This window comes from Salvelinus fontinalis, chromosome 18 (genome assembly GCF_029448725.1).
Source record: "Salvelinus fontinalis isolate EN_2023a chromosome 18, ASM2944872v1, whole genome shotgun sequence".
NCBI lineage: Eukaryota > Metazoa > Chordata > Actinopteri > Salmoniformes > Salmonidae > Salvelinus > Salvelinus fontinalis.
In genome coordinates this window covers 29,549,908-29,575,677 of record NC_074682.1, presented here as the reverse complement: position 1 = coordinate 29,575,677, position 25,770 = coordinate 29,549,908, and the positions used below count along the sequence as shown (strand labels likewise).

At 45.8% G+C, this 25,770-nt stretch overlaps 1 protein-coding gene across 20 annotated transcripts in view; it reads right to left on the bottom strand.

Annotated features, from left to right (window-relative positions):
* Positions 1-25,770, bottom strand: part of LOC129815253 (neurofascin-like) — a 171,518-nt gene that overhangs the window by 23,121 nt on the left and 122,627 nt on the right. For 10 of the 20 annotated variants that reach the window (XM_055868869.1, XM_055868868.1, XM_055868870.1 and 7 more), the window contains 19 exons: positions 17,885-17,999; positions 17,535-17,716; positions 17,291-17,428; positions 16,938-17,081; positions 16,699-16,810; positions 10,644-10,810; positions 10,006-10,153; positions 9,448-9,572; positions 8,962-9,006; positions 8,436-8,537; positions 7,229-7,426; positions 7,024-7,094; positions 6,672-6,894; positions 6,357-6,472; positions 5,773-5,983; positions 5,506-5,628; positions 4,980-5,153; positions 2,596-4,465; positions 438-618 (listed from right to left, as the gene is read on the bottom strand). In XM_055868869.1, the coding sequence (XP_055724844.1) occupies positions 537-618; positions 2,596-4,465; positions 4,980-5,153; positions 5,506-5,628; positions 5,773-5,983; positions 6,357-6,472; positions 6,672-6,894; positions 7,024-7,094; positions 7,229-7,426; positions 8,436-8,537; positions 8,962-9,006; positions 9,448-9,572; positions 10,006-10,153; positions 10,644-10,810; positions 16,699-16,810; positions 16,938-17,081; positions 17,291-17,428; positions 17,535-17,716; positions 17,885-17,999 (4,346 nt within the window). In that variant the 3' untranslated portion in view covers positions 438-536. Of the gene's footprint in view, positions 1-408; positions 619-2,595; positions 4,466-4,979; positions 5,154-5,505; positions 5,629-5,772; positions 5,984-6,356; positions 6,473-6,671; positions 6,917-7,023; positions 7,095-7,228; positions 7,427-8,435; positions 8,538-8,961; positions 9,007-9,447; positions 9,573-10,005; positions 10,154-10,643; positions 10,811-16,698; positions 16,811-16,937; positions 17,082-17,290; positions 17,429-17,534; positions 17,717-17,884; positions 18,000-25,770 lie in introns of those variants that run through there. The other 10 variants (XR_008753403.1, XM_055868885.1, XM_055868879.1 and 7 more) reach the window with 5 other exon arrangements.

The following is a 25,770-nucleotide window of genomic DNA, read 5'->3' as shown; positions in this document are numbered from 1 at the left end:
ATTGAACAGAGTTAACGGCCCACAAACACCCTCTAGCTGTTCATATGTATACGTTGGATTCTCACAGCCTGACCGAACAGCGTTGAGTTAATGGTTATATTCCAATACTGTAAAGTGGCTTAATTTCCTGTAACCTATCTCCAAGGAGATATGACAAGGTAATGAAGTGGTATTGGAATGCAGCCAGTTCCTCCAAATGCTTCCTTCCTGGTCAGGAGAGAGTATCCAATCAAAATGCTTCAAATGAAAGCATATTCATTTATCACTTGAATCTTGGGAAAGATATACAAATAACACAACACACCTTTAAAATGTCTCTTTAAAGGTGGCATTCATTGTCAATCTATTTTATCTATACTGCCATGGAAGAAAATGACTGAACTAAAAGTAAACAACAGGTAGGCCTACTGTATGTACCCAACACATTTTTATCTGCTTGCTTGGTGCTGGTGACCAACACAGGAGTGGTAGCAGTAGTAGAAGCAGTAGCAGTTGTGGTAGTAGTAGGAGTAGTAGTAGTAGTAGTAGTAGTAGTACTAATGGTTGAAGTAGCAGCGGTAGTAGTGGGAGGAGGAGGAGGAGGGACAGTTGTAGACACGGAGACGTCTGTAGGCTCGACTACAGGGCAGGGGGAAGAGAGCACAGGGTTAAAGAGAAAATCAGGAACTCACAGGTAATCACACACACCAATAGAGACAGAGAGAAAGTCAATAAAACAATGAGCAGAAAGGTGATATGGAATTTCCCAGAACCAGCACTGTTGACTGGTGCAGAAATAAGGAAAAGGCAATAGTCCAATTAACAAAAAGGGGTCAACAGAAATATACTTTTTATAGATAATTGTCCTTTTAGGCATTAGAAGTTAATAATAAAATGCATGCTTTATTGTGTGGGTAAATACAACAGTAAGGATTTATCTGGGACTAGGTAATCATAAATAATGTACTCATCACACAACCCATGATGAGGGTCTTAAAGTGGAATATCAGTGCCCCCACGTGGCCAACTGATGTTATGACACTCCTCAACTCCATCCTGGCCCAAACCAACAAACAGAGCAGGTCTTTGGTGTGTGGATTTTCTTCTAGAATAAACAGGAAGTTATGGGAAATCCATATTTAGATACCCTACTGTTATTACAAAGGAGCCTTGTTTTCTTTGGAAGCCATTTTGAAAATCATCATCACAGTATCTACAGTGAACATAGAGGGGCATATATCCTTTGTAGGATTTCTTGTTACGCTTCTTTTTACCTTGTAGTGGATGAACATCTCCATTTGGAGGATCCCACTAGAGAGCAGATTAACTCATATGCTTGTTGAACTGCATCCCTCCCTCCTCCCTCCCCCATGCATAGTTCCAAACTCCCCCAGGTCAGCCATGACAAGCAGCATGCTAGAGAGAGCCAGCCATGACAAGCAGCATGCTAGAGAGAGCCAGCCATGAGAGAAGAAGAGGAAGAAGAGTAAAATAAGGCATCGGTACAGGCAGGTGCTCAAGAACCCTTGTTGCCCAGGTAACACTCAACAGCCAGCCAGAGATCACATTGGCCGCAAGCCATGTCAAATCTAAAATCTGTGCCAATCCCAGGCTGTGTCAGTGAAAAGGCAGAGACATTGCCTTTCAGAGGGGTTGAACCCCAATATCTTACCTGTGACCCCCCCCCCCCGCCCCGTCCCGTCCCGTCCCGTCACAGAGACCAGGAAGAGTAGGGGCTGGCAACGCTCACCAGCACAGAAATAAACACACACAGATAAGATGGAAGCATGACACTTTGAAAACTGAAGCGCAAGCAGCGGTGAGCGAGCAAGCCAGTGAATGAGAAGCAGAGAACGTTTGATGATGGATATTAATTCCAGGAAGAGCAGTATAAGCTTAAATCCCCCCCTCACCCCACCCCGTAAATGTACTCACATCTCCACTTAAAAATGAAAGCAAGACTCTCCTACACCCCACAGTGCATCCACGTCAATATGGGCCGACTCCATCGGCTTAGTCAGTACACAAGATCCAAGGCTTATGATAGACAGGAAATTATGTCATGATTCAAATTGAAAAGTGTGCCATCAGGGATTGGGTTCAAAGTTTAAACCTCAGAAAGAGCAGGAAGTTGACACTGACTACACTACAGAGGATCCTGACCTGGACTTACAGTACATCAGGACCACACACAACTAGGATAGAAATACATTTCCAATTCATGTTCAACTTTGCTATATAAAAGTGACTGAAAATACTGAAGGTTGAAGCAGAGACTGTGATTGTTCGAAGAGAACTCACGGTTTTACCCTTGACAGACCTCAAAGTTACCCCCTAATTTGTTTTGTTTGTTTCCTACAGCATAAAATTAATCCACCCCTTTGTGAGGATAGAAAGTGCCTGGGTCTGTACTACTGTAATCAGTAGGGGGGAGAAGAAACCCATGATATGTCCACCAGGCAAAGTAGTACGGAAATGCAAAGATGACATGGTCACTAATTTTAGCTGGTCACCATTGCTGAAAAATGGAGTGAGACAGAGTTGGAGAGGAGTAAGACAGATAGACAGACAGATGGGCTGTGCAATTCCCGTTACCTACACCTGAGTGATCAGTACCTGAGCTGAAAAAGTATTCTGTTAACACCCAGGGAGAGACAGACAGATAGACAGACAGACAGAGAGGAGGACAAGGGAGGGGGAGACAGGGGAGTGGGAGACCAGGGGAGACAGAGACAAGGGAGACAGGGGAAAGGGAGACGGCGGGGGAGACAGGGGAGATGGATGGGGAGACAGGGTAGAGGGATGAGGCAGGGGAGACAGGGGATACAGGGGAGATGGAGGGGGAGACAGGGGAGAGGGAGACAGGGGTAGACAGGGGAGAGGGAGACATGGGAGAGGGAGACAGGGGAGATGGATGGGGAGACAGGGTAGAGGGATGAGGCAGGGGAGACAGGGGATACAGGGGAGATGGAGGGGGAGACAGGGGAGAGGGAGACAGGGGCGAGGGAGACATGGGAGTGGGAGACATGGGAGAGGGAGACAGGGGAGAGGAAGACAGGGGTAGACAGGGGAGAAGGAGACCAGGGGAGACAGAGACAAGGGAGACAGGGGAAAGGGAGACGGCGGGGGAGACAGGGGAGATGGATGGGGAGACAGGGTAGAGGGATGAGGCAGGGGAGACAGGGGATACAGGGGAGATGGAGGGGGAGACAGGGGAGAGGGAGACAGGGGTAGACAGGGGAGAGGGAGACATGGGAGAGGGAGACAGGGGAGATGGATGGGGAGACAGGGTAGAGGGATGAGGCAGGGGAGACAGGGGATACAGGGGAGATGGAGGGGGAGACAGGGGAGAGGGAGACAGGGGCGAGGGAGACATGGGAGTGGGAGACATGGGAGAGGGAGACAGGGGAGAGGAAGACAGGGGTAGACAGGGGAGAAGGAGACCAGGGGAGACAGAGACAAGGGAGACAGGGGAAAGGGAGACGGCGGGGGAGACAGGGGAGATGGATGGGGAGACAGGGTAGAGGGATGAGGCAGGGGAGACAGGGGATACAGGGGAGATGGAGGGGGAGACAGGGGAGAGGGAGACAGGGGTAGACAGGGGAGAGGGAGACCAGGGGAGACAGAGACAAGGGAGACAGGGGAAAGGGAGACAGGGGAGAGGGAGACAGGGGTAGACAGGGGAGAGGGAGACATGGGAGAGGGAGACATGGGAGAGGGAGACAGGGGAGATGGATGGGGAGACAGGGTAGAGGGATGAGGCAGGGGAGACAGGGGATACAGGGGAGATGGAGGGGGAGACAGGGGAGAGGGAGACAGGGGTAGACAGGGGAGAGGGAGACATGGGAGAGGGAGACATGGGAGAGGGAGACATGGGAGAGGGAGACAGGGGAGAGGGAGACAGGGGAGAGGGAGACAGGGGAGAGGGAGACAGGGGAGAGGGAGACATGGGAGAGGGAGACATGGGAGAGGGAGACAGGGGTAGACAGGGGAGAGGGAGACAGGGGGAGACAGAGACAAGGGAGAGGGAGACAGGGGAGATGGAGGGGGAGACAGGGGAGAGGGAGACAGGGAAGAGGGAGACAGGGGAGTGGGAGACAGGGGAGTGGGAGACATGGGAGTGGGAGACATGGGAGTGGGAGACAGGGGAGAGGGAGACAGGGGTAGATAGGGGCGAGAGAGACAGGGGGAGACAGAGACAAGGGAGAGGGAGACAGGGGAGACAGGGGGAGACAGGGGAGAGGGAGATGGCGGGGGAGACAGGGTAGAGGGATGAGGCGGGGGAGACAGGAGGGATGGAGGGGGAGACAAGGGAGAGGGAGGGGAGACAGGTTAAGGGGAGACAGGTGAGGGGGGAGGGGGAGACAGGTGCGAGAGAGGGGGAGACAGAGAAGAGGGGAAGAAAAGTGAGAGACAGCTAGTGTAGGAGGGAAAACAGAGTGGGAATCGGAGAGGCTGAGAGAGAAAGACAAAGCGTTAAAAGACACTACAGAAGGTCAGCCACAGGAGAGGAAGAGAGACAAAGAGAGAGATAAGAGGTCAGCCACAGGAGAGGAAGAGAGACAAAGAGAGAGATAAGAGGTCAGCCACAGGAGAGGAAGAGAGACAAAGAGAGAGATAAGAGGTCAGCCACAGGAGAGGAAGAGAGACAAAGAGAGAGATAAGAGGTCAGCCACAGGAGAGGAAGAGAGACAAAGAGAGAGATAAGAGGTCAGCCACAGGAGAGGAAGAGAGACAAAGAGGGGATAGAAAGAGAACATTCTGACAATTCTGAATCATCGTGGGGGACAACAATGTGTCTACATATGTGAGTATGTGTAATAGCAAAAAGGTCGGAGTTGAGTGTGTGTCTGTGTGTGTGTGAGCCAGAGTGTGAGTGTGAGTGTGAGTGTGTGTGTGTGTGTGTGTGTGTGTGTGTGTGTGTGTGTGTGTGTGTGTGTGTGTGTGTGTGTGTGTGTGTGTGTGTGTGTGTGTGTGCATGCAGTGGTGAGGCGACTCACCTTCATTGGTGAAATGTGAAGACTCCTCAGTGTAGACCTTCCCTGCTCCCACCTCTGTGAGGGCCGCCAGATAGAACCTGTAGCGGATAGCTTGGTCTGGCAAGCGGAGTCTGTAGGCTGTCACGTTAGGGAGGAAACTCTCCATCTGCATGTGGCCCACACGTGACCCGTTCACTACAGGGACACACACACGCACACACACAACACACACAGACAGCTAGTCAGCTAATGCAGAGTGCCATCTATCAACATACCATCATCTCTTCTTAACATTAGGTTATCTCTGTTATGAGCTTAGATTCGTATCAATATTAGAAAGACCTTTCTGACCCGGTAACTTCTTGTTCAGTCTATACCACTCTGTCCAGAACTGATCACCTGTCATCAGTCATCTATCCAATCAGAAGTGCTCACCTCACTGTGTATCCAATCAGAAGGGCTCACCTGTTTGGTACTTGACTATGTAACCAAACAGAAGTCCTCACCTGTCTGGTAATTGACAGTGTAACCAATCAGATTGGCTCACCTGTTTGATAGTTGAGTGTGTATCCAATCAGAATACCGTTAGGCTCCAGGGGTTTGTCCCACTCCAGGTGGATAGAGTCTGGACTCCTCTGGACGATCTTAAAGAACTGAGGAAGGTCTGGCACTACACACACAGGAGAGAGAGAGAGAGAGAAAGAGGGAGAAAGAGAGTGTTGAAGGGTGTAGGAGCGAGTCTGCTACGATGTAAAAACACAATTCATTTGTCTGGTGCCCTAGTTGGTGTCGTCCTTCCCTCTCCCAGTCTCACCTCCTTCCTTGGTATGGAACTCCGCATGGTTGCTAGGCGGCCCATCGTAACGACTGTTGGCGACCACCATAAACATGCGGTAGTGGCTGTATGGCTGTAGGTCTGTCAATATGCCAGTAGGCTGGGCCACGGTACTGTAGAACCCTTTAGTCTTCTTCTCTTTATTCACATGCAGACCCTTCACCATGCTGCCCTCACGCCAGTAGTACAGCTGGGAGAGAGGGCCACACACACTGTCGTCACAGGGTGTGTGTGTCTGTGTCTGTGTCTGTGTCTGTGCCTGTGTCTGTGTGTGTGCCTGTGTCTGTGTGTGTGCATGTGTCTGTGTGTGTGTGTGTGTGTGTTCCTGTGTCTGTGTGTGTGCCTATGTCTGTCTGTGTGTGTGTGTGTGTGTGTGTGTGTGTGTGTCTGTGTGTGTGCCTATGTCTGTCTGTCTGTGTGTGTGTGTGTGTGTGTTCCTGTGTCTGTGTGTGTGCCTATGTCTGTCTGTGTGTGTGTGTGTGTGTGTGTGTGTGTGTGTGTGTGTGTGTGTGTGTGTGTGTGTGTGTGTGTGTGTGTGTGAGTCGTGAGAGTGCAGTCATCACCCTGTACTCCTTGAACTCTCCCAGGACAGTGTTGGGGTCTACCGGGGTCCAGTGGACGTTGACATTGGTGCTGTCAATCTTTGACACATGCAGGTCTGTAGGAGGGGCTGTAGGCTCTGGGGAAAAACACGCAGGTAGGACATCACCAGCATGATGAGTGAACATGTGTGTGTGTGTGTGTGTGTGAGAGAGAGAATGAGAGAGCGAGAGAGAGAGAGGAAGAGAGGAGAGTGAGAGAAGAGAGCAAAACATTTGGAAAAAAAGATTATGAATAGAAAATAAATGTTGTTTCATTTGGTTTGTGAGTGTACGTACTGTCCTCCCCAGAATACCCTATGATGATGTTGGACTCAGGTCCGGGTCCAAAGTCATTCCTGGCCTGCAGTTTGATCTCATAGGGAACGTAGGTCTCTGTGTCGTGGACAATGTGCTTCGCCCCCACCGTAGTCACATTGTTCCACTCCTCCCCCGTATCCTTCCGCCTCCACCACACCGAGTAATGCAGGTTAGGGCCGTTTTGCTCTGTGTCCAACAAGGGCTGGAGTGCACAAAAATACACACTAGCACTATAATTAGAACAACCTTGTCTTTGGGGGTATAATGACTGTTTATGAAGGGGAAAGGCTGAAACAGTGACAAACAGTCTCTCACTCACTCACTCACTCACCTCCCAGCTGATCTCCATGTTTGTGTTATTGGTACCCCAGCCTTTCAGGCCACTAGGGATAGCATCAGGAGCTGAAACACACAAGGGCACAAAGAAAGATGTGATCTCTCTGGCTATAACATAATTCCCTCCCTCTATCTATAATAGTATTGTAGTCCTGCTACCCCCCCCCCCCCCCATCCCTCTCTCCTGGTGAGTGACTCACAGGCTCCGCTGGTCTGGTATCTTTGCGAGGGGCGGCTGGGCCGGCTCTTGCCCACAGAGTTGATAGCGATGACTCTGAACTGGTAGTTGACGAAGGGAGAGAGCTGCAGGATGACAGAGTTGAGGTCTCCGGGGTAACTAGACAGGTTCTGCCACTGGCCAGGTTCCCAATGGTCCTCCTCAAACTGCACCAGGAACTCTGCAGCGAGAGAGAGATGAGGGGGGTGAGAGAGAGAGAGAGAGAGAGAGAGATGAGGGAGGGTGAGAGAGAGAGAGAGAGAGATGAGGGGGGTGAGAGAGAGAGAGAGAGAGATGAGGGGGGTGAGAGAGAGAGAGAGATGAGGGAGGGTGAGAGAGAGAGAGAGATGAGGGAGGGTGAGAGAGAGAGAGAGAGAGATGAGGGGGGTGAGAGAGAGAGAGATGAGGGGGGTGAGAGAGAGAGATAGATGAGGGTGGTGAGAGAGAGAGAGAGAGATGAGGGGGGTTAGAGAGAGAGAGAGAGAGAGAGATGAGGGGGGTTAGAGAGAGAGAGAGAGAGAGAGAGAGAGAGAGATGAGGGGGGTTAGAGAGAGAGAGAGAGAGAGAGAGTGAGGGGGGTGAGAGAGAGAGAGAGAGAGAGAGAGAGAGAGAGAGATGAGGGAGGGTGAGAGAGAGAGAGAGAGATGAGGGAGGGTGAGAGAGAGAGAGAGAGAGAGAGAGAGAGAGAGAGAGAGAGAGAGAGAGAGAGAGAGAGAGAGAGAGATGAGGGAGGGTGAGAGAGAGAGAGAGAGAGATGCGGGGGGTGAGAGAGAGAGAGAGAGAGATGAGGGGTGAGAGAGAGAGAGAGAGAGAGAGAGATGAGGGAGGGTGAGAGAGAGAGAGAGAGAGATGAGGGAGGGTGAGAGAGAGAGAGATGAGGGAGGGTGAGAGAGAGAGAGATGAGGGAGGGTGAGAGAGAGAGAGAGAGAGATGCGGGGGGTGAGAGAGAGAGAGAGAGAGATGAGGGAGGGTGAGAGAGAGAGAGATAGATGAGGGAGGGTGAGAGAGAGAGAGATGAGGGAGGGTGAGAGAGAGAGAGAGAGATGAGGGAGGGTGAGAGAGAGAGAGAGAGATGAGGGAGGGTGAGAGAGAGAGGGGGGGGGGGGGTGTGACACAAGCCATGGAACAGTTGAACGCACTGTATATATTGTGGTGACATTGGGGGAGTAGTTCCGTGTGTGTGTATTTACGTGTGACAGGGCTGTTGTGGTCATCTCCAGGTATCCAGGTCAGTCGTACGCTGCGTGCTTCAGGGTCAGACACCTCCAGGTCCATGGGAGGGTCAGGATAGTCTACACACAGGAGGGCCATGGGGTTAGGTGCTACACACACACACACACACACACACACACACACACACACACACACACACACACACACACACACACACACACACACACACACACACACACACACACACACACACACACACACACACACACACACAATTACACGCACACACCCACAAGCACGTGCACATGCATGCACAAACACAAATATGAACACACACACTGAAATGTATGCATAAACACACTGATACGTACACACACACGAATACGAACACACACACACACACACACACACACAAATATCCCTCTCATAGAAACATTTATGAGAAAAAAAGATGGAAAGACAGAAACAGAGACAGAGAGCAGCGCGAGGGATGGATAGAAATAGAGAGATGGAGAGAGAGGTAGAAAAGGCCACAGATGTTACCTGCAGGCAAGGCACTAGACTGTGAGGGATACAGGGAGGCGTCCTCTGTAAGGGGGCAGGGGGTAAAGGTCAGAGGTTAAAGCTTAGAGGTTAGTCAGAACATTAGTACCGTGGAGGAACCCCCATCCACTACAGTACTACAACTGGTGTATTTAACATACACTCTTAGCACTTAACCCACATTTCTCCTTGGTTGTTGTCTACTTGGGCAGCAGGCAGCATAGTGGTAAGAGCGTTACTGAAAGGTCACTGGTTTGAATCCCAGAGCCGACAAGGTGAAAAGTATGTCGATGTGCCCTTGAGCAAGGCACTTAACCCAAATTGCTCTTGTAAGTCTCTCTGGATAAGAGTGTCTGCTGGCCCAACACTCTAACCGCTAGGCTACCTGCCATCTACTTATCCTACCTGCTGTGTGTAGGTGTGTGTGTGTTGTGTGTGTGTGTGTGTTTGTGTTGTGTGCGTGCGTGCGTGTGTGTTTGTGTATACCTAACACAGTAAGGCGTGCTGAGGCAGTGTCTTGGTCGATCTCTGATTTAACAGTACAGGTGTATGTTCCCTCATCCTGCTCGTGGACATCAGGGATGGACAGGGAATCCTCATCCTTCTTTAACCTACAGACCAGTCATGGAAGGAAACATATTATTACATCACTATAACATGACCCGTGGTCCCGTGTGGCTCAGTTGGTAGAGCATGGCGCTTGCAACGCCAGGGTTGTGGGTTCAATTCCCACGGGGGAAGCAGGGTTCAATTCCCATGGAGGGACCAGGATGAATATGTATGAACTTTCAAATTTGTAAGTCGCTCTGGATAAGAGCGTCTGCTAAATGACTTAAATGTAATGACATTACAGAACATCACTATCACATGTTATTACACGTCAACTATAGCTATGCTCTTTCAACACCACTGTTTTTGTATGTGCATCGTTTGTGCATTTCATCCCATGGACCCAGGACTCAATCAAGTTACAGTTTGAGCCTTCAAAGGCTGATGATAGAGAAAACTGTTGTTGACTTGTTTGTGTTTTGGGGAGTCTTTCACCTCCATCCCAGAGAGAGGGGCTTGTCATCCTTCAGCCAGGTAACAGTGATGGGCAGGGTGAGGTCTGATTTGACCCGGCAGTCAAAACGAGCCATGGTGCCTCTAATTGCTGACTGGTGCTCTGGAGCCCTGACGATACGGGTCGGCTCTGAAACGAACCGTGAACACCACACACACAGGATACAACAGGACACACACACACACACACACACATACACACACACACACACACACACACACACACACACAGGACAGACACACAGGACACACACAGGACAGACGCAGGACAGACGCAGGACAGACATATCCGGAAAAATGAGGGGGATAGATAGGGAAGCCAAATGCCTTGTATGGAATTCCTGAAAAGCTGGAGCTCAACCAATTAGATTAAGAGTGTTTTTTCTCATGATATGAGATGACATTAAGGCCACATGGGATGAATGAGTATAATAACCAGACTACAGAATATGATTGTCTCATGTGAATCTCTAAGTAATGTCATCTGCTCTGAGAAACAACATAGGTTGATAAGGCACCAGGAAATGTTTGGCAACAACACAGGGGCTATTTGGTCTGAGAAGGAAACAGAAAAACAGAAGCATGAAGTCGTGCTGTGATGAGATTGGTTGCTCTCTAACCTTTGACCTCCAGTCGGACCTGGTTCTCCTCCTTGCCCAGGATGTTTCTGGCCACACAGGTGTATGTACCCTGGTCCTCAACCCGCGCACGCTTGATCTCTAGGCTTCCGTTGATGTAGACCCGGTATTGACCCCCGTCCAGACCACTGCCCTGACCATTCTTAAACCTACACACACACAGAGAGGGGAACATATTCAGGGTAAGACTCAGGGTAAGACACACACACACACGCACATTCACAACTTTTACATTCTATAATTTCAATTAAATTTCAATTCAAGGGACTTTTTTGGCATGGCATACATACAGTATGTTAACATTGCCAAAGCAAGTGAAATAGATAATAAACAAAAGTGAAATAAACAATACAAATTAACAGTAACCATTACACTCACAGAAATTCCAAAAGAATAAAGACATTTCAAATGTCATATTATGTCTATATACAGTTGTGGCCAAAAGATTTGAGAATGATATACATATTAATTTTCACAAAGTCTGCTGCTTCAGTGTCTTTAAATATTTTTGTCAGATGTTACTATGGAATACTGAAGTATAATTACAAGCATTTCATAAGTGTCATATGCTTTCATTGACAATTTCATGAAGTTGATGCAAAGAGTCAATATTTTTAGTGTTGACCCTTCTTTTTCAAGACCTCTGCAATCCACCCTGGCATGCTGTCAATTCACTTCTGGGCCACATCCTGACTGATGGCAGCCCATTCTTGCATAATCAGTGCTTGGAGTTTGTCAGAATTTGTGGGGTTTTGTTTGTCCACCTGCCTCTTGAGGAATGACCAAAAGTTCTCAATGGGATTAAGGTCTGGGGAGTTTCCTGGCCATGGACCCAAAATATTGATGTTTTGTTCCCCGAGCCACTTACAGTGGGGCAAAAAAGAATTTAGTCAGCCACCAATTGTGCAAGTTCTCCCACTTAAAAAGATGAGAGAGGCCTGTAATTGTCATCATAGGTACACTTCAACTATGACAGACAAAATGAGAAAAGAAAATCCAGAAAATCACATTGTAGGATTTTTAATGAATTTATTTGCAAATTATGGTGGAAAATAAGTATTTGGTCACCTACAAACAAGCTAGATTTCTGGCTCTCACAGACCTGTTGTCAGGTTTTGGCCAGGACTGTTCAGGTTTTGGTCATTAGATGTCCCCATTGCACCTTTTTTTAACCTTTTGTTTTTTCCTTGCTCTAATTATTGTTTGCACCTGTATGTCGTTCCCTTGTTGGTATTTAAACCCTGTGTGTTCCTCAGTTCTTTGCTCAGTGTTTGTACGTTAGCACCCAGCCCCAGCCATGCAGTTAACTTTTTCTCTTGTTGGATTTTCCAGAGGTTCTCTGGTTTTGTTCTTGTTTATTTTGGATTAGTCTTTTGAGGTTTGTTTTTTCCCTTGCTGTTCTTACCACTTTGTGGATTTTCTTTGTATTTTGGTAGATATCTATTTTTGTCTCTTGGCTTTTCTTTTGACGTTGTGGATTTATATTTTTGCCGGAAGATCTTTCCTTTGATTAAACCACCGTCTCTAGTACTGCTGTGTCTGCCTCATCTTCTGGGTTCTGCCAATTTATTCGTGACTGTTTGTCACACCGGGTCCTGACACCTGTAACTTCTTCTTTAAGAGGCTCCTCTGTCCTCCACTCGTTACCTGTATTAATGGCACCTGTTTGAACTTGTTATCAGTATAAAAGACACCTGTCCACAACCTCAAACAGTCACACTCCAAACTCCACTATGGCCAAGACCAAAGAGCTGTCAAAGGACACCAGAAACAAAATTGTAGACCTGCACCAGGCTGGGAAGACTGAATCTGCAATAGGTAAGCAGCTTGGTTTGAAGAAATCAACTGTGGGAGCAATTATTAGGAAATGGAAGACATACAAGACCACTGATAAGACCACTGATAATCTCCCTCGATCTGGGGCTCCACGCAAGATCTCACCCCGTGGGGTCAAAATGATAACAAGAACGGTGAGCAAAAATCCCAGAACCACACGGGGGGACCTAGTGAATGACCTGCAGAGAGCTGGGACCAAAGTAACAAAGCCTACCATCAGTAACACACTACGCCGCCAGGGACTCAAATCCTGCAGTGCCAGACGTGTCCCCCTGCTTAAGCCAGTACATGTCCAGGCCCGTCTGAAGTTTGCTAGAGAGCATTTGGATGATCCAGAAGAAGATTGGGAGAATGTCATACGGTCAGATGAAACCAAAATATAACTTTTTGGTAAAAACTGCTGAGTTGCATCCAAAGAACACCATTCCTACTGTGAAGCATGGGGGTGGAAACATCATGCTTTGGGGCTGTTTTTCTGCAAAGGGACCAGGACGACTGATAAAGGAAAGGAAAGAATGAATGGGGCCATGTATCGTGAGATTTTGAGTGAAAACCTCCTTCCATCAGCAAGGGCATTGAAGATGTAACGTGGCTGGGTCTTTCAGCATGACAATGATCCCAAACACACCGCCCGTGGCTTCGTAAGAAGCATTTCAAGGTCCTGGAGTGGCCTAGCCAGTCTCCAGATCTCAACCCCATAGAAAATCTTTGGAGGGAGTTGAAAGTCCGTGTTGCCCAGCAACAGCCCCAAAACATCACTGCTCTAGAGGAGATCTGCATGGAGGAATGGGCCAAAATACCAGCAACAGTGTGTGAAAACCTTGTGAAGACTTACAGAAAACGTTTGACCTCTGTCATTGCCAACAAAGGGTATATAACAAAGTATTGAGATAAACTTTTGTTATTGACCAAATACTTATTTTCCACCATAATTTGCAAATAAATTCATTAAAAATACTACAATGTGATTTTCTGGAATTTTTTTTCTCATTTTGTCTGTCATAGTTGAAGGGTACCTATGATGAAAATTACAGGCCTCTCTCATCTTTTTAAGTGGGAGAACTTGCACAATTGGTGGCTGACTAAATACTTTTTTGCCCCTCTGTAGTCACTTTGCCTTATGGCAAGGTGCTCCATCATGCTGGAAAAGGCATTGTTCGTCACCAAACTGTTCCTGGATGGTTGGGAGAAGTTGCTCTTGGAGGATGTGTTGGTACCATTCTTTATTCATGCCTGTGTTCTTAGGCAAAATTGTGAGTGAGCCCACTCCCTTGGCTGAGAAGCAACCCCACACATGAATGGTCTCAGGATGCTTTACTGTTGGCATGACACGGGACTGATGGTAGCGCTCACCTTGTCTTCTCCGGACAAGCTTTTTTCCGGATTCCCCAAACAATCGGAAAGGGGATTCATCAGAGAAAATTACTTGACCCCAATCCTCAGGAGTCCAATTTCTGTACTTTTTGCAGAATATCAGTCTGTCTCTGGTGTTTATCCTGGAGAGAAGTGGCTTCTTTGCTGCCCTTCTTGACGCCAGGCCATCCTCCAAAAGTCTTCGCCTCACTGTGCGTGCAGATGCACTCACACCTGCCTGCTGCCATTCCTGAGCAAGCTCTGTACTGGTGGTGCCCCGATCCCGCAGCTGAATCAACTTTAGGAGACGGTCCTGGCGCTTGCTGGACTTTCTTGGGCGCAATTAAACCGCTCTCCTTGAAGTTCTTGATGATCCGATAAATGGTTGATTTAGGTGCAATCTTACTGGCAGCAATATCCTTGCCTGTGAAGACCTTTTTTTGCAAAGCAATGATGACGGCACGTGTTTCCTTGCAGGTTACCATGGTTGACAGAGGAAGAACAATGATTCCAAGCACCACCCTCCTTTTGAAGCTTCCAGTCTGTTTCAATCAGCATGACAGAGTGATCTCCAGCCTTGTCCTCGTCAACACTCACACCTGTGTTAACGAGAGAATCACTGACATGATGTCAGCTGGTCCTTTTGTGGCAGGGATGAAATGCAGTGAAAATGTTTTTGGGGATTCAGTTCATTTGCATGGTAAAGAGGGACTTTTCAATTAATTGCAATTCATCTGATCACTCTTCATAACTTTCTGGAGTATATGCAAATTGCCATCATACAAACTGAGGCAGCAGACTTTGTGAAAATTAATATATGTATCATTCTCAAAACTTTTGGCCACGACTGTACAGTGCTGTAACAATGTGCAAATAGTTAAAGTACAAATGGGAAAATAAATAAACATAAATATGGGTTGTATTTACAATGGTGTTTGTTTTTCACTGGTCATAAATATTTCTGCTGTGATTGCACACTGTGGTATTTCACCCAGTAGATATGGGAGTTTATCAAAATTGATTTGTTTTCAAAATCTTTGTGGATCTGTGTAGTCTGAGGGAAATATGTGTCTCTAATATGGTCATACATTTGGCAGGAGGTTAGAAAGTGCAGCTCAGTTTCCACCTCATTTTGTGCGCAGTGTGCACATAGCCTGTCTTCTCTTGAGAGCCTGGTCTGCCTACTGCAGCATTTCTCAATAGCAAGGCTATGCTCACTGAGTCAAAGCTTTCCTTAAGTTTGGGTCAGTCACAGTGGTCAGGTATTCGGTCACTGTGTACTCTCTGTTTAGGGCCAAATAGCATTTTAGTTTGCTCAGTTTATTTGTTAATTTTTTCCAATGTGTCAAGTAATATAATTTTGTTTTCTCATGATTTGGATGGGTCTAATTGTGTTGCAGTGTTGCTAACCAGCTTGCAGAGTCTCAATTTGGTGTTTGTCCCATTTTGTGAATTCTTGGTTGGTGAGCGGACCACAACCATAAAGGGCAATGTGTTCTATAACTGATTCAAGTATTTTTAGCCAGATCCTAATTGGTATGTTGAATTGTATGTTCCTTTTGATGGCATAGAAGGACCTTCTTTCCTTGTCTCTTAGATCGTTCACAGCTTTGTGGAAGTTACCTGTGGCTCTGATGTTTAGGCCGAGGTATGTATCGTTTTTGTGTGCTCTAGGGCAACGTTGTCTAGATGGAATTCGTATTGGTGGTCCTGGCGACTGGACCTTTTTTGTCTTACTGAGATTTACTGTCAGGGCCCAAGTATTACAGAATATTTGCAGAATATCTAGGTGCTGCTGTAGGCCCTCCTTTGTTGGGGACAGAAGCACCAGATCATCAGCAAACAGTAGACATTTGACTTCAGATTCTAGTAGGGTGAGGCCAGGTACTGCAGACTGTTCTCGTGCCCACGCCAATTCGTTGAAATATATGTTGAAGAGGGTGGGGCTCAAGCTGCCTCCGTGTCTCACCTCACGGCCCGTGGAAAAAAATGGGGTTTATTGCCAATTTTAACCGCACATTCATTGTTTGTGTACATTGATTTTATAATGTCTTGTGTTTTTCCCCCAACACCACTTTCCATCAATGTGTATAGCAGACTCTCATGCCAAATTGAGTCAAAGGCTTTTTTGAAATCAGCAAAGCATGAGAATACTTTGCCTTTGTTTTGGTTTGTTTGTTTGTCAATTAGGGTGTGCAGGGTGAATACGTGGTCTGTCGTTTGGTAATTTGGTAAAAAGCCAATTTGACAATTGCTCAGTATATTGTTTTCACTGAGGAAATGTACAAGTCTGCTGTTAATGATAATTCAGAGGATTTTCCCAAGGTTACTGTTGACGCATACGCCGAGGTAGTTATTGGGGTCAAATGTGTCTCCACTTTTTGTGGATTGGGGTGATCAGTCCTTGGTTCCAAATATTGGGGAAGATGCCAGAGCTAAGGATGATGTTAAAGTGTTTAAGTATAGCCAATTGGAATTTGTTGTCTTTATATTTTATCATTTCATTGAGGATACCATCAACATCGCAGGCCTTTCTGGGTTGGAGGGTTTGTATTTTGTCCTGAAGTTCCTTCAATGTAATTGGAGAATCCAGTGGGTTCTGGTAGTCTTTAATAGTTGATTCTATGACTTGTATTTGATCATGTATATGTTTTTGCTGTTTGTTCTTTGTTCTTTGTTGTAGGGCCAAACATATTGGAGAAGTGGTTTACCCATACATCTCCATAAATTCTCTATCTGGGTCCATCTTTACATACTCATCAGTATATGTATTTTAGGTTTTTTGTGGACCACAGGAAGAGTAGCTGTTGCACGACAGCTAATGGGGATCCAAATTAAGTAAACTCACCAACGTAGCTCAGGAAGTGGCGAGCCAAAGAAGGGACAGTCCAGGAAGGTTCTGTTGTTCTCTATCACCTTTATTAGCTGGTTCTTAGCACCAAGCATCCTGGGAGCCATGTCTAGAGAGAGAGAGAGAGCAAGAGAGAGAGACACAATTGACATATTTAGTCCTATTTCATTATAGCTTCATCACTCATCATCATAATCATCATCTTCATCACCACCAACACCACTCCCTCTCTTTACCCAGTATGCTGACGAAAGCGTTGGCCAGCAGGTAACCATGGTGATTGGAGGCGTTACATTGGTACACAGCGCTGCTGCCGATCTGAACAGAGTGAAAGATGATGGTGTCACCTACCACCGATCTGCTGGGGTTGGGCAGGGAGCCTGGGAGATGGGGAGAGAGGTAGAGGGCAGAGGGAGAGAAAGGGGGGAGAGAAGATAGAAGAGAAAGAATAGAGAGATATAAATGTAAATAGTGAAAACTGGTTGGCAATAGTAATGCTGATTTGAGTTAGTTTATCCTGATGGTACTCTATGTCCATTAGAACACAGCAGGGTGATGATTGATGTTGAATGGGTTGTGAAGGACTCACTATCGCTCTCCATAGGCTCTCCATTGACCAGCCACTGGATGAGTGGTTTGGGGTTCCCATTGGCCCGACACACCAGACGACTGTTCTCATCCGGTGCTAACACCAGGTTGACCGGCTTGTCCAGCCAATAGGGAGACGCTGTTGGGTTCAAGAGATGCCGTTGGTCAGAAGGTCAACCACAAAGATCAACATACAGACACACACACGCGAGCACAAACACACAAAACACCTCCTCTGTGTATACCTTTAACCTGGACGTAGATGGAGTGTCGGATACTTCCTATCTGATTGTTGGCCATACACATGTACTCCCCTGCGTCCTCCTCTGACACGCTGTCAATACGCAGAGTCTTATTGAAGTTGTCTAGCTTCACCTTCTGGTTCAGGTCTCCTCCCTTCTTAAACCACTTTATACTGGGGGTGGGACTGACAGAGGGATAGGGAGAGAGTGGGTGATGGGGGAAAAGGGAAAGGGGGAGTGAGATTGGGTGTTATTTTTCTTGAGAAAGGTATGTGTGTGTGTGTGTGTGTGCGCACGCGCGAGTGTGTGTGTGTGTGACTGCGTGCGTGTGCATGAGTATTTCAGCCACTCACACTCCGGCAGCGATACACTCCAGCTGTAGTTTTTGTCCTCTCAGCACCATCATCCTTGAGCTGTCAGTCCCCGTGGGGGAGAGGAAGATAGGGGGGGTCTCTGCTACCTTACGACCTGGGGACAGGAGAGGAAGTTAGGGGGGTCTCTGCTACCTTACGACCTGGGGACAGGAGAGGAAGTTAGGGGGGTCTCTGCTACCTTAAGACCTGGGGACAGGAGATGAAGTTAGGGGGGGGGGTCTCTGCTACCTTACGACCTGGGGACAGGAGAGGAAGTTAAGGGGGCCTCTGCTACCTTACAACCTGGGGACAGGAGAGGGAGTTAGGGGGGTCTCTGCTACCTTATGACCTGGGGACAGGAGAGGAAGGGTTTAACACACAAACCACCATGATCACACCCACACTAAATATTCGACACTTCGTCCAAATTCTAATCAAACACAATCATTGAGTTTATATTTAATCCAAAACTCACTTCGGACACCATAAGTGTACAAGTGTCACGTTCTGACCTTAGTTCCTTTTTTATGTCTTTAGTTTAGTTTGGTCAGAGCGTGAGTTGGGGTGGGCATTCTATGTTGTTTTTCTATGTTATGTTCTGTTGTTCTATTTCTATGTGTTTGGCCTAGTATGATTCTCAATCAGAGGCAGGTGTCAGTCGGTGTCTCTGATTGGGAGCCATATTTAGGCAGCCTGTTTTCCTTTGTGTTTTGTGGGTGGTTGTTTCCTGTGTCTGTACCATACGGGACTGTTTCGATTTTCGTTTGTTCTTTCACTTTGTTATTTTGTATTTTTGTAGTGTTCAGTTTTACATATTAAAATGGACACTTACCACGCTGCAAATTGGTCCAATATCTCTTACTCCTCGTCAGAAGAAGAGGAAAGTCGTTACAGAATCACCCACCAACCAAGGACCAAGCAGCGTGGTAAACGGCAGCAGCGAGTTCTGTAATCCTGGACATGGGAAGACATTTTGGACGGAAAAGGACCCTGGGCACAGGCTGGGGAATATCGCCGCCCCAAGGCAGAGCTGGAGGCAGGAAAAGCTGAGCGGCGGCGATATGAGGAGATAGCACGGCAGCGCGACAGGCATGAGAGGCAGCCCCAAAAATGTTTTGGGAGGGGGCACACGGGGAGTGTGGCGGAGTCAGGTTGGAGACCTGAGCCCACTCCTCGTGCTTATTGTAAGCATCGTGTTACTGGTCAGGCACCGTGTTATGCGGTTAAACGCACGGTGTCGCCAGTACGCGCCCATAGCCCAGTGCGCTATAGGACAGCCGCCCGAAAGTATAATGCGATTGTGGGCATCCAGCCAGGGCGTATTGTGCCGGCTCAGCGTGTCTGGTCTCCGGTACGCCGTTTCGGTCCAGGGTATCCTGCGCCAGCTCTGCGTGCTGTGTCTCCGCTGGGAGGGTGCAGTGCGCCCTATGCCTGCGCTCCGCTCGTGCCGGGCTAATGTGGGAATTGAGCCTAAGGGTGAGGTGTGCGTAATATGCACCAGATCTCCAGTGCTCACCCACAGCCCGGTTCAACCTGTGCCTGCACTCTGGAGGGTCCGGGCTAGAGTAGTCATCCAGCCTGGGGGAGTGGTGCCAAGGCTGCTCACCAGAGCTCCTGTGCTCCCCCACAGCCCGGTCCTTCCGGTGCCTCCTCCAAGCACAAGGCTTCCTTGTAGGTCTCCCCAGCCTGGTGGGTCCTGTGGCAGCCCCACGCACCAGGCTGTCTCTCCGTCTCCTCCCTCCAGGTTCTCTCATCTGTCCTGAGCCGCCCGTCTGTCCTGAGCCGCCCATCTGTCCTGAGCCGCCCGTCTGTTCTGAGCCGCCTGTCTGTCCTGAGCCGCCCTTCAGTCAGGAGCCGCCTGAGCCGCCCTTCAGTCAGGAGCCGCCCTTCAGTCAGGAGCCGCCCTTCAGTCAGGAGCCGCCCTTCAGTCAGGAGCCGCCCTTCAGTCCAGAGGCGCCCGTCAGTCCAGAGGCGCCCGTCAGTCCAGAGGCGCCCGTCAGTCCAGAGGCGCCCGTCAGTCCAGAGGCGCCCGTCAGTCCAGAGGCGCCCGTCAGTCCGGCGCCCGTCAGTCCAGAGGCGCCCGTCAGTCCGGCGCCCTCTACTAGGGTCTCCAATCCGGAGTCCAATCCGGAGTTCTTTCACTTTGTTATTTTGTATTTTTGTAGTGTTCTGTTTTACATATTAAAATGGACACTTACCACGGTGCAAATTGGTCCGATATCTCTTACTCCTCGTCAGAAGAAGAGGAAAGTCATTACAACAAGCTCCTTATAAGGATAAGAGACAAATTAAAACAAATTGGTTTATTATGTTCATGCTTCTATGTCAGCATCTCTGCCAAGCAAACGGATTAAACGGTTAATCTACATCCGTAGAATGTCCTCATCCATCTCTTTATGCCGCCCCACGTAGCATTGGCTCGTTTTCCTGTTTGTTCCGCAGCCAGATCAACCTGTTAGCTGTTCCTTTGTCTGTCAACTCCCATGGAGTGCCATTTAAACCAGAGGAGAAACCTGTTAGCTGTTCCTTTGTCTGTCAACTCCCACGGAGTGCCATTTAAACCAGAGGAGAAACCTGTTAGCTGTTCCTTTGTCTGTCAACTCCCATGGAGTGCCATTTAAACCAGAGGAGAAACCTGTTAGCTGTTCCTTTGTCTGTCAACTCCCATGGAGTGCCATTTAAACCAGAGGAGAAACCTGTTAGCTGTTCCTTTGTCTGTCAACTCCCATGGAGTGCCATTTAAACCAGAGGAGAAACCTGTTAGCTGTTCCTTTGTCTGTCAACTCCCATGGAGTGCCATTTAAACCAGAGGAGAAACCTGTTAGCTGTTCCTTTGTCTGTCAACTCCCATGGAGTGCCATTTAAACCAGAGGAGAAACCTGTTAGCTGTTCCTTTGTCTGTCAACTCCCATGGAGTGCCATTTAAACCAGAGGAGAAAGCAAAACAACGACGCTGATCTCTGACTTTCAGTCCGCCAGAGAAAAGAGACCAGATGAAACACAGAAAACATACTGTTTCTTCTTTTCTTTCCTTTCTTCTAAGGAAATCGTTTGATCTAATTGAAAGAGCATATTTTCGGGTTGCTGAGTTCAGATATTTCAGTGACATGCTTCATATAACACCACCACCGCAGGGCTTAGGCATTAGGCTGGTGATGTTAAATCACTAACGTTTTCCCCTGCCAACATTTGGATCCTTTCCAGAACCTTATGCGCTCTAAGTCGGGTTCAGGGTTCGGTCATTAAAGGATTTATCCTCTTAAAGATAATGTATCAGAAATGTTGTACTGTGTCATGAAGGGAGGTTACACATAGATCAGTGGCAACACCCGTGGCTGTGAGCTGCTTATTTGTTTGTTGCGTTTTAAGGACAGAAAAGTGTGTGCTATTGGTGGGATACCTCATATATTTCATATCACAGTACTTACCGTTTACCTCAAAATTGTAAATAATACACATAAATAAATACAACACTTCATCAGACAGTAAAACATATACGACAGTGAGTGAGTGTTGTGAGTGTTACAAAACTTTAAAGACCTTAGGTCGAATTAGAAGGTTAACCCACATTAAAAGGAACTAGCCTCAAGACTAATGGGGCTATAATGAACCAGGCACAATTAGCGTTAGCTAATTCTGAGATGCAGATCTGATCTGTAGGCCTATGGGATTAAATAATTTGTTAACGGTTAGCATCTCCAGTGCCCTGCAGACAGAGAGTGTGGCAGTGTTTTTAGTGACACTTGGAGAGTATCTCAGGGATTAGTACAAACACCTGGCACAGACCATATGTGTAACTGCCAAAATAATGGAAACACATGAGTAAATGAGGGATACAAAGTATATTGAAAGCAGGTGTTTCCACACAGGTGTAGTTCCTGAGTTAATTAAGCAATTAACGTCCCATCATGCTTAGGGTCATGTATAAAAATGCTGGGCAGGCCATTCTTTCGGCTACCATGGTTATGCCCCCATAGGATGATAATGCCCCCATCCACAGAGCACGAGTTGTCACTGAATTGTTTGTTGAGCATGAAAATTATGTAAACCATATGCCATGGCTGTCTCAGTCACCAGATCTCAAACCAATTGAACACTTATAGGAGATTCTGGAGAGCCGCCTGAGACAGCCTTTTCCACCACCATCAACAAAACACCAAATGATGGAGTTTCTCATGGAAGAACGGTGCCACATACTTCCAAAAGAGTTCCAGACACCTTTATGCCAAGGTGCATTGAAGCTGTTCTGGTTGGTGGTGCACTGTTAAAATTAAGTGCTTTGTAACGTAGCTGCCACCAACTTGGAGGAGACGAAACATTAACTTTGCTGGAGTATTGAAACACGTCATCCTGAGATGCTTTGAAACATTATACGGTGTTGTGACAGCACTTAATTAAATGTTGTACAACACCTTGCAGGAACTGGGAGCACTAACAAAAAAGGTTGAAAACACTATGTTTAGTAGTTCTGCCCAGTGCAGAATTAGATACCTTCTATTTTGGAGTTGTTTCCTCTTTCTAAAGCTTCTAAACACTATGATGCTGTTTCCTCTTTCTAAAGCTTCTAAACACTATGATGCTGTTTCCTCTTTCTAAAGCTTCTAAACACTATGATGCTGTTTCCTCTTTCTAAAGCTTCTAAACACTATGATGATGTTTCCTTTTTCTAAAGCTTCTAAACACTATGATGATGTTTCCTCTTTCTAAAGCTTCTAAACACTATGATGCTGTTTCCTCTTTCTAAAGCTTCTAAACACTATGATGCTGTTTCCTCTTTCTAAAGCTTCTAAACACTATGATGCTGTTTCCTCTTTCTAAAGCTTCTAAACACTATGATGATGTTTCCTTTTTCTAAAGCTTCTAAACACTATGATGATGTTTCCTCTTTCTAAAGCTTCTAAACACTATGATGCTGTTTCCTCTTTCTAAAGCTTCTAAACACTATGATGCTGTTTCCTCTTTCTAAAGCTTCTAAACACTATGATGCTGTTTCCTCTTTCTAAAGCTTCTAAACACTATGATGATGTTTCCTTTTTCTAAAGCTTCTAAACACTATGATGATGTTTCCTCTTTCTAAAGCTTCTAAACACTATGATGATGTTTCCTCTTTCTAAAGCTTCTAAACACTATGATGCTGTTTCCTCTTTCTAAAGCTTCTAAACACTATGATGCTGTTTCCTCTTTCTAAAGCTTCTAACGAATATGATGATGTTTCCTTTTTCTAAAGCTTCTAAACACTATGATGCTGTTTCCTCTTTCTAAAGCTTCTAAACACTATGATGCTGTTTCCTATTTCTAAAGCTTCTAAACACTATGATGCTGTTTCCTCTTTCTAAAGCTTCTAAACACTATGATGCTGTTTCCTCTTTCTAAAGCTTCTAAACACTATGATGCTGTTTCCTCTTTCTAAAGCTTCTAAACACTATGATGCTGTTTCCTCTTTCTAAAGCTTCTAAACAATATGATGGTGTTTCCTCTTTCTAAAGCTTCTAAAAACTATGATGATGTTTCCTCTTTCTAAAGCTTCTAAACACTATGATGCTGTTTCCTCTTTCTAAAGCTTCTAAACAATATGATGCTGTTTCCTCTTTCTAAAGCTTCTAAACACTATGATGCTGTTTCCTCTTTCTAAAGCTTCTAAACAATATGATGCTGTTTCCTCTTTCTAAAGCTTCTAAACAATATGATGCTGTTTCCTCTTTCTAAAGCTTCTAAACACTATGATGCTGTTTCCTCTTTCTAAATCTTCTAAACACTATGATGCTGTTTCCTCTTTCTAAAGCTTCTAAACACTATGATGCTGTTTCCTCTTTCTAAAGCTTCTAAACAATATGATGCTGTTACCTCTTTCTAAAGCTTCTAAACAATATGATGCTGTTTCCTCTTTCTAAAGCTTCTAAACACTATGATGATGTTTCCTCTTTCTAAAGCTTCTAAACACTATGATGCTGTTTCCTCTTTCTAAAGCTTCTAAACAATATGATGCTGTTTCCTCTTTCTAAAGCTTCTAAACACTATGATGCTGTTTCCTCTTTCTAAAGCTTCTAAACAATATAATGATGTTTCCTTTTTCTAAAGCTTCTAAACAATATGATGATGTTTCCTTTATCTAAAGCTTCTAAACAATATGATGCTGTTTCCTCTTTCTAAAGCTTCTAAACACTATGATGCTGTTTCCTCTTTCTAAAGCTTCTAAACACTATGATGATGTTTCCTCTTTCTACAGCTTCTAAACAATATGATGCTGTTTCCTCTTTCTAAAGCTTCTAAACAATATAATGATGTTTCCTTTTTCTAAAGCTTCTAAACACTATGATGCTGTTTCCTCTTTCTAAAGCTTCTAAACATGCTGTTTCCTCTTTCTAAAGCTTCTAAACACTATGATGCTGTTTCCTCTTTCTAAAGCTTCTAAACAATATGATGCTGTTTCCTCTTTCTAAAGCTTCTAAACATGCTGTTTCCTCTTTCTAAAGCTTCTAAACACTATGATGCTGTTTCCTCTTTCTAAAGCTTCTAAACAATATGATGCTGTTTCCTCTTTCTAAAGCTTCTAAACAATATGATGCTGTTTCCTCTTTCTACAGCTTCTAAACACTATGATGCTGTGTCCTCTTTCTAAAGCTTCTAAACAGCATGATGCTGTTTCCTCTTTCTAAAGCTTCTAAACACTATGATGCTGTTTCCTCTTTCTAAAGCTTCTAAACAATATGATGCTGTTTCCTCTTTCTAAAGCTTCTAAACAAGATGATGCTGTTTCCTCTTTCTAAAGCTTCTAAACACTATGATGCTGTTTCCTCTTTCTAAAGCTTCTAAACACTATGATGCTGTTTCCTCTTTCTAAAGCTTCTAAACAATATGATGCTGTTTCCTCTTTCTAAAGCCTCTAAACAATATGATGCTGTTTCCTTTTTCTAAAGCTTCTAAACACTATGATGCTGTTTCCTCTTTCTAAAGCTTCTAAACACTATGATGCTGTTTCCTCTTTCTAAAGCTTCTAAACACTATGATGCTGTTTCCTCTTTCTAAAGCTTCTAAACAATATGACGCTGTTTCCTCTTTCTAAAGCTTCTAAACACTATGATGCTGTTTCCTCTTTCTAAAGCTTCTAAACACTATGATGCTGTTTCCTCTTTCTAAAGCTTCTAAACACTATGATGCTGTTTCCTCTTTCTAAAGCTTCTAAACACTATGATGCTGTTTCCTCTTTCTAAAGCTTCTAAACAATATGACGCTGTTTCCTCTTTCTAAAGCTTCTAAACAATATGATGCTGTTTCCTCTTTCTAAAGCTTCTAAACACTATGATGCTGTTTCCTCTTTCTAAAGCTTCTAAACAATATAATGATGTTTCCTTTTTCTAAAGCTTCTAAACAATATGATGATGTTTCCTTTATCTAAAGCTTCTAAACAATATGATGCTGTTTCCTCTTTCTAAAGCTTCTAAACACTATGATGCTGTTTCCTCTTTCTAAAGCTTCTAAACACTATGATGATGTTTCCTCTTTCTACAGCTTCTAAACAATATGATGCTGTTTCCTCTTTCTAAAGCTTCTAAACAATATAATGATGTTTCCTTTTTCTAAAGCTTCTAAACACTATGATGCTGTTTCCTCTTTCTAAAGCTTCTAAACATGCTGTTTCCTCTTTCTAAAGCTTCTAAACACTATGATGCTGTTTCCTCTTTCTAAAGCTTCTAAACACTATGATGCTGTTTCCTCTTTCTAAAGCTTCTAAACACTATGATGCTGTTTCCTCTTTCTAAAGCTTCTAAACAATATGACGCTGTTTCCTCTTTCTAAAGCTTCTAAACACTATGATGCTGTTTCCTCTTTCTAAAGCTTCTAAACACTATGATGCTGTTTCCTCTTTCTAAAGCTTCTAAACAATA